The sequence below is a fragment of the Perissodus microlepis genome, chromosome 15, assembly GCF_051167445.1.
Source record: "Perissodus microlepis isolate ML-2025 ecotype Zambia chromosome 15, ASM5116744v1, whole genome shotgun sequence".
Lineage (NCBI taxonomy): Eukaryota > Metazoa > Chordata > Actinopteri > Cichliformes > Cichlidae > Perissodus > Perissodus microlepis.
In genome coordinates, this window is record NC_140475.1 from 34,794,305 (window position 1) to 34,810,981 (window position 16,677).

A 16,677-nucleotide genomic window follows, 5' to 3' on the forward strand; every position below is an offset into this window, starting at 1 on the left:
ACACATGGAGACATAATGAATGCTGGAAATCCAAACGCATCACCAAACTGGTGCTGAGCTGCACGCATGCATGCCTCATACAGAGATGCTACAGGCTATAAAGACAGATGCAGACAGACTGAGAAATGCACATACCATAGACGTGAAAGAATATAAAAGAATGTGTGTAAAACACAACAACCTAGTGTTGGAGCATGTAAAGACACTTCCTTACGATTATCAGCGCTTACAAACACAGCTTCTGTGTAGCTTTATGTTTGTAGCTTCATTTGCATGTGTTTTGCAATGTTGTTTAAAAAGATGGAGACGATATGATTCGTGCTTGGCATGACTGAGAGAATGTGTAGTGTTAGATTTGCTTTTTGAGGAACTGATTTTCTTGTCTCATACACTCTTTCCTTCTTGACGCACGGACATTGCTCTGGATTTTCCTGAAACCCTGTCTCTCTCTCTCTCTCTCTTTCTCTCTCGTCCCTTTCCCCGCAGGCTGCTTTGTTTGTCCTCTTATCCACGGCATCGGTTTCTCTTAAACACTCATCACACACAACAAAAACAGGTTGGGTCGTTCCCACCGCAAGACTGCGAGAGCAAACAAACATGTATACAATAAAAGTCTGCGTGAAGAAAGGAACAAGGCAACACGGACGAATGATTTTGCGAGAGCGAGGGACTGAGAGCGAAAGTGAGGGAGGGAGGGAAAAAATAAAAGGAGGGAAAACGCGCACACAAACACACAAAGGGTGGAAAAATAACTCAGGGACAACAAATGCTGTCTGTGGCACATTCTGCTGCAAACACACACCCACCCAAAAAAAAAAGGGGACAAATTCATCTCCACCCTTTTGGCAGGTAATGTGGGAAATCTGGATTGCAAAAGGGCAGCCACTGTATGTACATCGACTGAGAAGGAGCATCTGTTGCAGGTTTGGTTGGAAGAGAAACAGAGAGGCATGTTTTTTAGGTTCCTAAACCATGTCTGCCTGGACCTCGTGGGAGCATCACCACTGCATTGTAGCGTAACAGGATGAAGAGGTGTGTGTGTGTTTGGAGGGAAGGGGGAACAGAAATGGGACATGCCAGGCTGTGAGAGGGTTTGTCCTCCTGATTGTTTACAGCTGAGGTGGCTAGTGTGTGTCTGGCACAGTTAATGTTTAATGGCTAGGCGAAAAGGAGCATGAGGAGGGTGGGTGACTTCGAACAGCTGGGGAAGAATCCTCCGACAAGTGTGTTGTGGTAAGAGCAAAAATATACTAAAAAAAGGGGCCCATCGTTCAAAACACAAGGGCCAAGTCAGAGGACCACACAAAGGCAAGGGAGGAGTGCTGGCAGTCTTTGAAGTATAGCCGAGGAGGGGTCGAGGCTCTTTTTGCCCCATTGTGGAGACCACATGGGAAAGCCATGTGAGGCTGTCATGGACACTTTGTGTGAGGTAGATTTGGGTGCTGAGACATTTATCAGCGTTTAAAAGGGAACTTCATGACAACACCAATGCTTTTTTTTTTTTTTTGCATTTTTCAAGAGGAGGCAGGAGGGAGTCAATCAGGTGTCAGTCAGGTGAATTAGATGTCAGTGCATCATTTGTTTTGCTGCCTAAAATATTTTAATTGCATCAAATGGTAAAACATAGCCTGGAGTATTGCTCATTATTAACACAACACAATGCACACTATGCCCAGTAAACTCACCCCAGTCTCAGGATGTGCAGTCCAAGCCAGTTCTGTCGTGGCCCACTTTGTGTCCATCAACGTCTCTGAAAAACGGAAGCAGAAAGAAAACAACACAATCAAACAAGGAAGAAAAAAAGAGATCAGTAGAACTTTCAGTTGTTTTACAACAATCTCATAAAACTTGCAAAATGATCCAAGGAGCAGATACGAGGCTCTGACCAGAGCTGCTTTCAGAAAACTGTGTGAATAAAGGACACACAAGCTCACAACTAACTGAATTGATTTAGACAAAGAAGTACTTTATGTGCAAGTGAGTATGTGTGGGTGTGTGTGAGTGAATGTATTATAGATGAAACACGAGACAGACAAAGGTCCAGATAGGTGATCAGTGAGGTATTGTGTGATATTTTACTGATGCTCCTCATTAAGCTAATTAGTCCCAATTAGGTGTTTCCCTTAAACAAAGCTCTCACTGCGAAACAGTTCCGCTTCCCACAGAACACGTGACACACAGACACACACTTGATAAGATATAGACACAGTTGTAAAACTCAAGATATACAACCCAACAGAATACTTGAATGGAGAGCAGGAGCAATAAATTTCGGTGTCACAAAAGAGGAGCTCTCGAGTGGAACAGAGGTCGGTAAACTTCAATAGGATTCGTTTTGCGTCAATACTTGAAGGCACTTCAGTTTAGAGCATTCTTAGACGTATCTATATGCCACACACGGAGGATTTCACACACAAAAACATCAGCAAATGGCTCGCGCAAGTTGTGGTGGACAGAGATCTCCCCTGCAAAACCGTTTTTGCTCTCCACTTTCCACTTTCTTGTTTCTGCTGGCAGAGATGGGAGCTTTGCGAGAGCGGGGAAGGAAGACTATAAATGTCGAGTCTTTTACTACCTGGCGCTCAAGGCATGATGTGCAGCCACCGTTATTATCTCAACCGCTGTGCTGTTCTACAAGATAGTGAAAGATGATGAAACGGTGCAGCCAGCGAGTGCTTGGTCATCAAAGGAAGTTTGAGATTTTCCAAGTCTTTGCAGGCTTCTTTTTTTTGGCTTGCTAACTAATTGTAAATAGGTCCTAGGTATAAGTGCAATACTATAACTCAAGGATTTTTACCACACATCAAGCAACTGCTACATTCAGGCAAACAAAAAGAACTTCAAGCCCCTGGTGAATTATATCTAACTTTGTCCAAGTGTTATGCTCTTACAATGGGGAAGTCCCACTCATTTTCACCCCCTCAGACTTTGACTGAAAAAGGTCTAAAACTGTCACCATGAGCCAAATCAAAGCCTTTATCATAAGTGATTCCTTTTGCTTAGCGGGTTTGCAATATTCTCAATGTGTTTCCAGTGTTAAAGCAGGGAACTCATGAATGTGGTGTTTACTAAGAGCTCCCTTTGTAACCAGATGTAGCCACATGTGAGCAACTGAGGGCCTGCTTGTGTTTTCTCAGAGAATGTGCCAGCACTCACTAGCTGCAGGACTTCCTGTGACTCATACTGTGACAGTGTGTGATTTGGGACCTGTTACTGACAGCCGTGGAGGTAGGTAAGCCGGTGAGGTGAAAATTATATATGTTTGCCGCCTGGTATTTATTATTACAAGTCGGCCTTGTGTTTGATGCGCTCGCTTGTCATTAGAGCTGGCCTCGCTGAAAATGACAGCACGGCAAAACGCAAAGACGAACGGGGGGGGGAAGGAGGGGGATGCGGGGATGAAGCAGAAGGGACGTGAAGTGAAAGAGAGAGAGATATGCAAAGCGCAAACAGACACACCTGTCCAGCCTGACTCAGTGGTTGGGACAGCAGATGATTCGAGACCGCACACTCATCGCTGAACCCCTCCTTTCTCGCTGCATCTGCATTGTTTGATCTGGCCGGGGGTTGTGTTTTGTGTGCGTGCATAACTGTGTGCTTGCAAGTCTGTGTCACAGGACAATTGTATGTGTGTGTATTTGGTGCAAAGTCCTGCATTGTGCCCAAAGTGGAGCACCAATCCTGAGTCAATGGGCCAGAGCAAAAGTGGTGAATGACCCTGACCTAACCCGGCCGCTCCCTCTCTGTCAGTGTATGTGTGTCAGGATGTGTGTGTGTGTGTGTGTATGGGTGCCTGCCATGCTCTGTCCACTATATTGCTGTGATTTGAAATAACACACCTGGCATTACAAGCACATTGCAAGAATAAAGCCTGCACGGAAAGTCCAAGCATCTTAAAATCATCTAATACACGGACAAAAAAATCTAATAAAGTGTGCAAAGCAGACTCGTACAGATAATAAAGGACAAGAATGAGGCAGAAGGAACCAGATTATAGAGCAAAAGGTATTCTGTAAAGGAAACAAGCCCTGAAAGCTTAGAAGACTATAATGGCAGCACGACTTAAGGGCCCGAGTGAGACAAAAGAAAAATAAATGGAAAGAAAACCAGACGGACAAGTCGGTTAAGAAAAAAACAAATCTCAATTAGACTCTGAGATGATTTCTAAACACACTGAGTGCACTGGTTTGCCCTCTATGCATTTCATTTTACTCTTTCAAATCTTGTAAATTGAGATAGGGGAAAATTGAAGGGAGCAAACAAAGGAAATCAGGCAAACGAACATGCAAATTGGCTGCTGTAAATCACACACGTGGTGAGAGCGAGGCATCGATGGGTCACAAACAGAGAGGCACAAGGCTTCACTTTTCTCACACTTTCTCCTTTTTTCAAATCTCTTTCTCAACCAACTCTCCCAGTTTGTTATGTTTCTTCTATTTGTCCCACTTTTCTCTCCTACTTCAACTAAAAAAATTGTTAAAATCTCCTTCTCTTTTCTCTGCCTTCGACGCCAATATCTGCAGCCGTGCTCCTGTGTTCTTGCTGCACAGTGATGAATGTGACGTGCGCTGTTCAGGGGGGTGTTTTTCAACCCCCTGTTGCTCACAAAGACTTTTCAATTAGCGAGTCACTGTTTGAGTAACCTAAGGATTGCTTTAGTAAAGTGTTATTTATGGTAGAGGTCAAATGCACCGGGGATTATCATAAAAACCATGGGGGGAAAAAAACGGCTGTGACATTTGTTTTCTCTGTGTCCTCTGACTGTGTGAGAAAAATTGTAGGAATACAAACAGGCTTGGAGAGATCGCACTCTGGCAAATAAATGCACACACACACACACACACACACACACACACACACACATACATGCATACAGACACGCATGCAAAGCCAAACCCCTACACTCTAATCCTGTAATGACAGGGCAGGCCTAATAACAGGGGAGGGCACTGAAGCGTTCGTCCTTATGGCCGCATCCAAAGTACGAGCACGCACACATGCACATGCATACACAGAGTTACAAGCCTCTTAAAATATTTCTTTGTTCAAACAAGCAGACTTCTTAAAAGAAAGAAAAAAGAGAAGGAGAAAAGCAGGAAAAGAGAAGAAAGGCTATTATTGAGAGGGAGGAATGCGCAGTCGTTTTCAGGGTGAAGGCTGCAGGTCACAGGGAGCACACAGGTGAGTGATTTAGCTCAGGTCTTGCTTTGAGCTTCTGAGTGTGGATGTCTTTGGTATGTGTGATTCTCCAAAATTCAGACAGCAGTCACCAAACTAATATTTTTAATGAAATGTTCTTTTCCCACCTTGACAATCAAGCCGACTAAGTTCTCTGCTATTAGTGCAAAACAAAACGGCTTCACCTTAGAAATTACCACTAACTTGTTTGTTAATGAAACGTGATGAAAGCAAGATTTTGATAACGTAAAAATAAACTCAACTCCAAACCCTAATGACTCCCTTCCCATAACCCTTTGCTCGGGGCTTCTTCAGTAGTTAATTATCTTCTCCCCACCTCTCCTCTGAGTTGCTTTTGTTGTTGTTTTTTTTGTATCTTTTTTTTTTGCAGTCGAAGAGACCAAGCACATGGCAACCTGGCATGGGGTAGCCACTCCATTAAAATACTATGCCGTCTGGTTGCCAAACACTTGAGCCTCTGTTTAGCCACTGAAACAGTGGAAAGTGTCAACACTGAGAGCGAGGACCCCACACTCAACTTATTAGCGCTATTAGCCTGATTGCTTTGTGCGCTATCTTTGTTGGCTCCACTTTTGTCATCCAGTGCGAGGCTGAGGCAGAGAAAGAGGAAGCGGGGCAGGAAAAAAAGGAAAGCGGGAGGAGAGATGCTATTCAAATTCAAATCGTCCGAGCAGTCTTTTTTGCCTTTGTGCGAGGCCAGAGGGCGATGATTAGGAGAAGTCCCCTCCATTTTATAGCCAGACCTCCCCTTCAGCATCCCCACACCCCCACTCCCCCTGTGCACACGCACGCACGCACACACGCACACACACACAACACACAACACACACACAGTCACGGTAATTGGTTGCTGCAACATGGACAAGCCAAGGAGTTGATTCCTCTGTGGAATTCCTGAAGGGACTCGCCTCCCATGACAACAACCCCCCCACCTCCCATTAGCACAAATACACACACAGACACACACACATACTTCATCCTACTACTGCAGTCAGTCATCACACAATGGCTGTCACAAAAGAGGTGTGTCCTGCCTGTATGCTAACAGGGAATGCTGCTGAAGCTTCATGAGTAAGTTGTCTTTACCTCTCTGTCGCTTTCTGCTTTCTCTTATTTATTTATTAAATATAGTTTTTTCCATCACTGGAAACGTCAAATTAAATTAAATCTTTGCTCTATGAATACGTGGCTGCGACCTTGCCCTCGGTTACCTTCCCCTCATCAAGGGATATCTCAAGGCTGAATACCTTTTTTTGTGCGTTGGGGGGGGGGGGGGGGGGGGGGGTTTGAACGTCTGTCTGCTCAGCCCACCTTGTCTCCGGAGGCAATGTCTGTCAAGCATCTCTTACCTGTCGACAATTTTGTGATAAATAAACAAAAAACAAACAGCTTTTTTTTTTCTTTTTGCTGTGAGATGCTTTTAGAGAGCAGAGCTGAGCAAAGTGGTTGAAATGGAAAAAGAAAGAGCTTTGATTGCAGCAAGGAGGATGCAAGCTAGCGAAGCTGAGCCAATACATAGGCCTATGTGTGAGAGAGAGAGTGTGTGTGTGTGTGTGTGTGCGCGCGCGCGTGTGCCTGCTTCAAACTGAGGAGGGGTATAGCCTCGTCAGAAGTCTCATCTAGTTCCTGTCCTGTCAGTGGAACCGGCTTCTTTGTCTTAGCCCACCCACCCCTCCTTCGCTGTCTTTCTCTCTCTCACTCACTCATTCCTTCTGTCCTTCTCTCATCTGTCTCCTTCCCTCTCTTCACCCCTCCCTCCCCCCTTTTACTTCTAATTACTAACCGCAGAGGATCTGACGAACAGGTAGCCCTCAGGGCAGCTGTCTACAAAACCAGGTGTGCCTTTACGGGTGGGAACACATGTTTGTCAGTACGTGTGCGTGTCTGAGTGAATAAGTGCATGTGTGTACGTCGGGGCTTAGTTTGACTCACAGAATTTCTGTTTAGCTTACTGCATAGTTATGTGGCATTCTGACTGAGTTAATTACTACACAACCCAGTTAACTGTTAATATAACTGGTTTTCTGGGAATGCGTGAAATCCCCCTCTCCTCACCTTAACCAACCCGAGCCTGAGACCCAGCACTCGCAGGAGCCGACACTGTGCCGTGGTTTTATTGGATGGCTCTGTGTTTTGCCTGCTTTTGAATAAGTCGCAGCACCTTCATCAGCAGTACTGACAACATAATACGTACCCACTCAAACACGCACATTCACAGTTGGGGGTGAGTCATTAGCGCTTGTTTTATTGGCTGACACAAGCACTTCGGATTGCCTTCAAAATCCAATGCTGCTAAGATTTAATGGAGGTCCTTCATAGTGAGTGTATCAGCATTTCATTAGGAGAGCGACCTCGGCTTTGTTACGGCGCCTCGACCTGATCAATTATTCTTTTTATTGTTCTGAAAATATGAATGTAGTCACAATAAGATCACATATCACATTACTTGGCTTTGTAGCTTATGCTTACAACTTCCATTTCCCATACTGCTTTTGTTTCATAACATCCGCTTATTGCTTTCTTCCTCTCGCTCTGCCTCGCCACTGAATATAAACACTGCCTAGTCATATTCATATACTAGTGTATGAAGCAGTATATGAGCAGATACAAGCTTCCACAACACTGCAGAGGCAATTGCGCAGTTTTCAGGGTGTTTTTTTATAGTGTTTTTACAGCGATGCATCCTGTGTGACACAAAACTTACTCGAATTCATCCCCTACTGAAATATTCCCGCGGAGGAGTCATTCCAGCCACTGCGGATTTACCACACGGAGATGTCTGGCCTTGTCTTTTGAAATCTGAATATAGCTCTCTGTGATTTTTCTTACTCATTATTGAAAAGCAAACATTACATCATGTACCATGCTCAGATCAGCTGAAACAGAACAGCACTTTTTACATTTACAGTTAAACTATCACGTACTTTGGCAAAAATGTCAAGAGGCAAATAGATAATTAAGGCTTCAGTAATGTTTTGTTGTAATCATCATTTTTAAGGTTTGGTGTAATATTTATCATTTACAACCTACTCTGGAAAGGCGTGTGCTTCGTTTGCAAATGATTACTTTAAGGGCATCAGGTCTGGCTTTGTTTAAAAACCAGCAGGAAATGGGCGCAAAACCAGATTTCTGTAGAAATGATTGGTGTTTACATCACCCAACATGGAAACTATTGCCTCAAACTTTACCATAGATGAAGTAATTTTTTTGCTTAGAGCCCTTCCTGGAAATTAAGCGCCCCACTCTCCTTCTAGATTTTACAACATTTTATATTTAACTCTAAAACTTAAAAAAAAACAACCTCAAATACGGTTAAAAATCAAATGCTGACAATTAACAGTGTTTAAGCAGAGCCCTCTAGTCCTGAATTAGATGGCTGAATGAATGCGAGCACTGGGTGAACTGCACAGCGTGTGCCTCTGCATGAGACGCTTAGATGCCATCATCAGATTTCCTGGCAAATGACTCAGCCGGCTGCAACTTAAAAATACAAGTTAGCGAGTAGCAGGTTTGCTTTTACCTCAAAGGCGTGCATATGGAAATGTGGCTCTCCTTATCAAACTCTGTGGGAATTTGGATGTACGCTTTTCGTTGTGTTTATGCGAGTGAGGCCGCTGGAGCGGAGTAATTTGTCTTTTTGCATCTGCGTGGTTGTGTATGATGGAGTGTGCGTGCGTCGCTACAGCTGTTGATTTCATTTAGTGTTTACCCCACAATCCCTCTGAGGAGGCAGCAATACCTGGTATACGATTCATATTCAAAACGCTATATAGCACAACTGCAACCCGAATTAGATTGATTTACTAGACTGTAAAACAAATACACTGCATACTCGTGTGCATGAACACGAGTAGCAACGCATGTCAAAATTCTATAAAAAGACTTCTTTTGATACAGATACAGATCTTCTAGCATGTGCACCTCAATTATCTTTCACTTATTTTTAAACTTTTACTGTGTAATACACAGATTTTTTTCACCAAGGCTTCCTTTTTGCAAAAGGGTTCAAAGCCTTGCTCAAGGGCACCTCGGCAGCTGTTGTGCAGTTCTGCAAACAGTACAGCATAAAATCATTATTTTACAAATAATTTAACACAATATTTTGAATTGTATAAAATAAACAGCGGATTATATATATATAATCCGCTGTTTATTATATATATATATATATATATATATATATATATATATATATATATATATATATATATATATATATATATATATGTATGTATATATATATATATATATATATACTGGGGTGCAACGATACACAAAATTCACGGTTCGGTTCGTTACTTTGGTGTCACGGTTCGATATTTTTTCGATACAAAAAAATATTCATGCCTTTTTAATTTGTCATTTATTAAAATGATAAATATATATTTTAACTCAAAAACACAGTTTTTAAATGTAATGTTGCTGAAACAACAAAGTAATAATAAAAAAAAATCTATCTGATCGAGAAATCACTTATCTTTGGAAAAGAGAGTTTATTACAGAGAAATGGCTCTTTCCAAAATAAAAGCTATACTATACGCTTCTTCTGGGGTATACTCTCAGCAGCAAAATAAACATATCAGGTCCCCATAAGGAGAATCATGTGCTAACGGCTGTCTAAATGACTCGGGTAAAGTTTGTAGCATGCGTGCTTGTTGTTTTTGTCTGCTTCCACTTGTCTTTGCACTAGGATGATGTCGGCGTAAATGTGCAGTCATATTCGTTGTGTTCCCACTAGTGCTGTCAGCGTTAATCTCGTTAAAATGACATTAACGCCATAATGTGGCAAATCTCCCTTAACGAGTTACCGCGGATCGCCCCGTGCGTGGGGCTGGACGGCGTCAACACGTTAACAAGCTAACTGCGCTAACGCACTAGTTCCCACCAATTGAGCATTGCGTGGCATATCCGACATACTGTTTTACTTTTGTCCATGACGCGCTTACCTTCAGGGTCATACTTTACATGAAAACCAAGATAGTCCCAAACGCCACATCTGAATGAGAGTGGGGGAGGTTCAATTTCGGGTAGCGTTGAGGCTTAGCTTCTGTCTTGCTAGCTTGCGCTGCAATCGACAGTGCAGCCTAGGCGGAGTAGTCGAACGCAGATCCACTGAGCGCTCAACACAGACAGCATCGTCAGAAGAAAAGTTGATAAAATAAATAAAAACAGTTTGTAGTGTTCGATAAATATGCGTACCGAACCGAAAGCACTGTATCGAACGGTTCAATATCAATACGAGTATCGTTGCACCCCTAATATATATATATATACATAAATAAAACTTCTTTTTTTTCGGTTTAGGTATAAAAATCAGACATTCATCTTTTTGCACTACCTGCCTATGTGTGTCTATCTGTGAGCTGAAGCTCTGGGGGATTTTGGGCATTAGTGGTCTAGGCTAACTGTGACAGGCGAGAGTCAGGGCTCTCTGCTACTTCCCATCCAGGCCACACTTAGCATAGCATATCTGGGGCTTTCTCAGCCATCAGTTCAGTCTTATATTTGATCTTAATCAATCCCTCAGCACCACAACATTTGTTCAAAAACTGTAATTCACCCCAGATCAAAGCAAAAAGTAGTAGTTTTTGCAGCAATACTGAAATGTTGGAACATATATGCCAGATACAAAAGGGAGCAAAGGAGGGATGATCAGTGGAAAATTAAAGAGAAAAAAAGAAGATGTGTATTGAATTCTTAGCACCTCCCAGACCTCCACACAAAGTACAAAGAAAAGAACTACTGAACACTGTTTTATGTGAGATATGCAAAGGAGAATTAGGTGGAGTGAGGAAGCAGAATTGGAGGGAACAGCTTTGGGTGTGGCCGTTTTTGATTACAAAAAAATAACTCAATGCACATTCATTCATACTGGCATTGCTTAAAAGTCTTAATAGAATTCAGCAAAAATCAGACAGAGAGAATGAGGAAAGGAGGGAGGCAGGAGTCAGGGAAAACTGGGGGAAGGAAGGAGGAGGGAGAGAGGGATGGGAATGCAGAGAAAGGAAGAGATATTCAAAGTACAGACAAAGCGAGGGGGTGCAAAGAGGAAAAAGATGGGAATGAAAGGCAAAGAGGGGCCAGTAAGGTAACAAAGGGGGTGGGGGGCGGACGGAGAGGAGAGGATGGAGAGCTGCTGCACGCTCTCTTGTATTCCCCACAGCCCCGGCACGTCTTTCTTTGCCACTGTGTCGCTGGCATGCTAACACGCTGTCGCCTTCAGAGACAGTATGTGACTGTGTGCATGTACACAACTGCAGTGTCTTCTGTATGTTTGTGTGCCTGCCTTGAGTGTCTGTGTTTAACATGCAGCCTGATGGGCTCATTGCCCTACTGCTGCCCAGGGAGCCATTGTCTAGTACTTCACTGCTGTACTTCTCTGTTCTGCTCTCTCCTCCCTGGCCTTCCTCTGCTCCGCTGCCCTTTGCTAACCAAGGCATCCATTCATAACAGCTTGATAGCTGCCCTGGTATCAGTCTGTACAGATGATAGCAGCCCGGTTTCCGAAGCCAAATACCAAACAGCGATAGCAGCAACGTGCCCTTGGGGAATCTATGTGTGGATTTGAGGGGAAGCATTTCATTGGTGCAGAGCAGAGTGTTTGAAATACACCTGTATGAATGAATGTGCATTTGCTTGTATAGGTGGAAGCTGTTGATTATCTGACTGTCACGGGGGTGCTGGAAGCATAAACATACACAAGAGCGTGCACACATGCACACACCTTTTGTTCAATAGGAGATGGGCTATTGTGCTGCCTGTGCAGTCGGATTGTGTGCGAGCAGTTCCCTCACAGCTCTTAATAGCAGTTTTCAGGCAATTTTGTGTGTCAGCAGTGGCTGACTCAACAAACTCAAACACAGGGGAACACAAACCATACACTTACATAATGCTAATGCATACACATTATCAGCAACACATACAAACAGAAAATGAGACATGTTATTAAGACTTATACACATGCACACAAATGCACACATACACACACACAAATCCTGTTTGTTCACTGGGGGTGTAGCCTAGAAAGAGTTGGAACCGGGCTTTGAATAAAAGCCGTGGCTTTTTGAATGGCTGAGCACCACAAGAAAAGGGCTTAGCAGCCAGCTTTGCCATTCTGTATCAACAGCCACTGAGTCTCTCTCACAAATACATGGCCTCTCTCTCTCTCACTAACTCTCTGACAGACACACAAGCACACACACACTGTGTCCCTCTATCGTTGTTTCTGTTAATACAGTCGTTGCTAATGCAGTCATCTGCCAACATATCAGGTCACCTTACACTGCACTTTCCTGCGCAGCATGTAGTGATTGTGTTGAATCTAATTAAAGATGGCTACTTCCTGTTACACCCGGAACAGCTGCCTGTGTGTCTGCAGTAAGGGGCAAAGCCCCAAAGCGGTTCGCATTTTCCACATGCCAGTGGCTTCCAATTACTTTAAAACAGTTTAAAAAACACTGCGGCGGTCGAAACCAACCGGCTTTTGAGGTTTGCTTGTTTCTTTTCTGCTTCTCCTCGGAAACTTTCGCAGACAGGATAAACAAAATAACAAAACCAAAATAGAGCCGGGGACTACCCTATTAGCAGGGATTTCCAGCTAGTCTAACCAAAGGCTGTCTTTCGGCTCATCGAGCACCCGCTGATGATTTATGAAGACGTTGCTAGATAATTATCAAGTCAGTTATCACCGCCAGTCATGTTAATTTGCCAGGTATGCCCTGATTTACCTGTGAATAAAAATGAAAATGGAAAAGATGAATAATGGCGAATGGGGAATTTTAAAAGATGAGTAATTATACCCTATCATCCCTCACCACAACTTTTTTTTTGAAGGATGACGGAACCAGGTGACATGAAGACACTGGCTTGTGGGAGCCTCTGTCATCAGTATGCATATGCTTTGTTAAAGTTTACCAGGTAGCCCAGTCATTAGCCATTCAGGTTGAAGATACCAGAAACAAAAGAGAGGTTAGGGCAGTTAATGCCAGGAATGCAACCTGCAACCTGCCGTGGCACAATCTCACACACACACACACACACACACACACACCCTTTCTGTAACAACCACACAAATTCATAAACACAAAGATCGCACAAAAGTATACGCTTTCTCTTCTCTCTTTTTCTTTGTACCCTCAAACACTAGCTCGGGAGTGGTTCCTTACGACAAAAAAAACAAAAAATCAGGAAGCTCTAATGTATCACACAGCACTGGAAATAAAAACAGAAACAATGACCCACATGCACTCACGCAAAGGATATACAACACTGGGCAAGGTAAACTGGGTAGGTCAGCTGCATTGTTTTGTCCCTTTTCTCCCCCTCACAAATCCTTTCTCTTCTTCCAGCTTTGTCTTTTTTTCCCATCACCATTCCCTCGTCTTTACACGTATCGCTGCCACTCTCTTTCTTTCCCATTCTTCCCTCCTGCTCCACCTGGTCTTGCAGAAATACACACATGTGGCCAAAAACACCTCGAAATCTCTTATGTTACAGTCAGTAGATATTACAATCAAATAAAATGCTGGTAGCACAGAAGGCAGCAACTTCTTTGTAATTTGAGCAATTTTTCAAGATAAGGCGGGCAGTCATTTTACGCACTTCTGCGAGACAGGCTTGGTTTGATGGATATCACAAACTAGCCAGTGTCACAGCAATTCATGCTTCACCTTTGCAAAGTCGGGACGACGGCATTGCTCTCCTGCGTGAGACAACTTCATTCTGGACATTCTTTATATCACAACTGTTACTGATCTCTGATGGCAAACAACAGCAGACTTTTTGCTGAAAAGGCTTTACGCATTTATTTCAGAATCAAGACTTTATGTCACTTTGGGAAGATTGTGATAGTGGATATACATGTGTTTGTTTGTTTCTTGGCACCTATAACTTAGCGTAAAAGGTAAAGGAGAGGGCGATTGTTATTATTTAAGGACATTCTTACAAATAGCTATCTGTGAGATTAGTCACATTCATATGTTTTGGGGTGGAAAGCTCTCTCTTTGTCTCTGTCTCCGTCTCACTCCCTCCCGCCTTGCTGCCACTGAGATTCTTTCTGGCCCCTTATTCTTAATCGCCACTAAGTTAATTAATCTCACACTTGGCCACTGTAATAACTTGACTTGTTAGACCTCTTCCGCGCAAATGGACTTTGCCTCTTTAGCAGCTAAAAGCACCAGTAATGAGCCATCTGAAAAAACACAGCCGTGTCAGTGTTAATATCCGCTCAACCTTTCATAATGTTACAGTTACATATTAGCCAAGCGTCCTCCTGTAAATATAGCAACAGAAAAAAAAACTAACTAACTATATATCAAAGTCTGATGCCATGGAAATTAGCAGAAGGCTCAGAGTAGGAGAGCTGGTTTGAATAGTAATGACTTTTAATCATTTTATTTCATGTATGAGTCAAAGTATAATCATAAATCAAAGTATACGAAAATCTGTGACTTTAACCTTAAAACTAGTACAGACAAAGAACCTTAACATTTATATTGCAAGTGGTGCGAAATATTGTTCTACTTCCACCACGATGTATTTGATTCAGATTCATATGTTTACTACTAGCAGCATTGTTTTATGACAAATCATAAAAACGTATGTCCGATTATCTATAATACTAATAATCAAAAAGGATAGCTTAAGTTGAGTTAATAGGGTAGGAAAAGTTAAAGCCAGACTAAAACTTTTAGTATTTGCACTCCTTGTCCTCAGCCCCGCTCAGCATTATCTGGTCAATCTCATGGTCTGGGATTGTCGAGGTCCCAAACCTTATTACATATTAATGTATTTAACCTATTGAGGAACCACTCAATAGACAGTCACAGCACAGAATCCTGGCGCTGGGCAATTAAAAGAAATTGAGGGATGGACAGACAGACTGCCATCCAAGGCTGTTGGGGTCCATATGGCGGGGGGCTTTCAGAGGCGCTCTTCAATTACATAAAGACCTCTGTGCATTGGCATGACACACAGAGGAGCCCAGACAGCAACACCAGAGAAAGAAGGAATAAATCATATTGCACTTAGTAACACACACATTTATAGGCATATACACTAGCGCAGAAAGAGACAGAATGGCAAATACAGAAGTCCCAAATTGCAGACACACAGAGCAGGTCAACAAAGGCACAACAAGATTTTGGATTCTCCCTAAATCACTGTAACATGACAACAGAACCACTTGCATCAACACTCAAGCACCGTGACACACTACAAGCAAGCCCGACTGATCCCAAGCTTGCTTACGGCTCGTCTCCTCTTTCTTCTGAAAGCAGCTCCAATGCAAAAGAAAAAGACTGACTGTACAACAGGACAAGGAAGGTAAGGTAAGGACACTAGCTAAAATAGGTATGTTCAAGGCAAGCTGAGCTTAAATGGTCTGGCTGAAGATGTGTAGATGACAAATGAGATACGTCAGGGGATGGAGAGCTTAGGGTTAAATACCTTTTCTAGCTTTTTTTCACCCCAATTTAAGATATTTTTCATTTTGTCATCTGCCTACCTTGCCCCCACCCCCTCTTCTCTTGGGATGTGTAGGAGGGACATGCACTACCCTAGCTAATGTATTATTCACCCTTCATTGATGTGTAACTAAACCTGGCAGTTTGGAGGGAGCACGGTGTCACCAATTACCCCACACTACCACCACCTACACATACACACAGAAGTTCTAGTCACAAGGCCACCAGGAACCCATTTATTAATGTGCTGACACACAGCACACAGAGCTCGCACACACTGTTTTTCCTGTATCGAAAAAATGGGTCTCAGTCTAACATGCATGTGCGTCACTGTGGTTTAATAGTTACTCATATTTTGGGAATGCGTCGCTGTTATGCGCCCAAAAATCAAAGTCGTTATAACTGACGTTGTTAACGTTGAGGTGAGGACGTCTTTTAAGGTTAGGGTAAAGTTAGGGTAGCGGTATGGGTTATTGTTAAGGTTAGATTAATTACCACATAATAAGGAGAGCAACAGATTAAATTAAATTATTACTTTTCCCTGTGCTTCTTTAAACACACAAATGTGTGAATGTAATTGCTTTCAGATGCACACAAACAACAGAAAGCTTGTTTCTCACCTGGGCTGTCCAAGTCAAGCAACAGTTAACTTTTTTCATAACTAACCCAAAAGTTTCCCTCACATTCCCACCTGCATTATTGTTATACTTATAACACAGCCTATGGCAAAGTTAGCTAGTTAAAAAAAATAACAATCCCACTGTTTATGCCTAAGCTCACCCATTAGCGCATGTGTTCGGCTGGGTTCAGTTCTGTTGTGGCCTTTGGCGATAAAATCTGAAGGGAATAAACAAGAACGAGGTAAAAGTTTGTTTTTCTCCACAACTGGAGACATGGGAAATGAGATGCACCAAAAATATCAGCTCGTTTCCATCCAGCTTGTGTGTGTTCCCTCTACCTTCAGCACAAATACACTTGGTGGTCCAAGTGAGCTAGGTGGGGTTGGTAGTGCTCC

At 42.9% G+C, this 16,677-nt stretch overlaps 1 protein-coding gene across 9 annotated transcripts in view; it reads right to left on the reverse strand.

Moving 5' to 3' along the window:
- Positions 1-16,677, reverse strand: part of ephb3b (eph receptor B3b) — a 58,468-nt gene that overhangs the window by 28,642 nt on the left and 13,149 nt on the right. For all 9 annotated transcript variants that reach the window (XM_084952155.1, XM_084952156.1, XM_084952149.1 and 6 more), the window contains exon 2: positions 1,686-1,750. In XM_084952155.1, the coding sequence (XP_084808281.1) occupies positions 1,686-1,750 (65 nt within the window). The remainder of the gene's footprint in view (positions 1-1,685; positions 1,751-16,677) is intronic.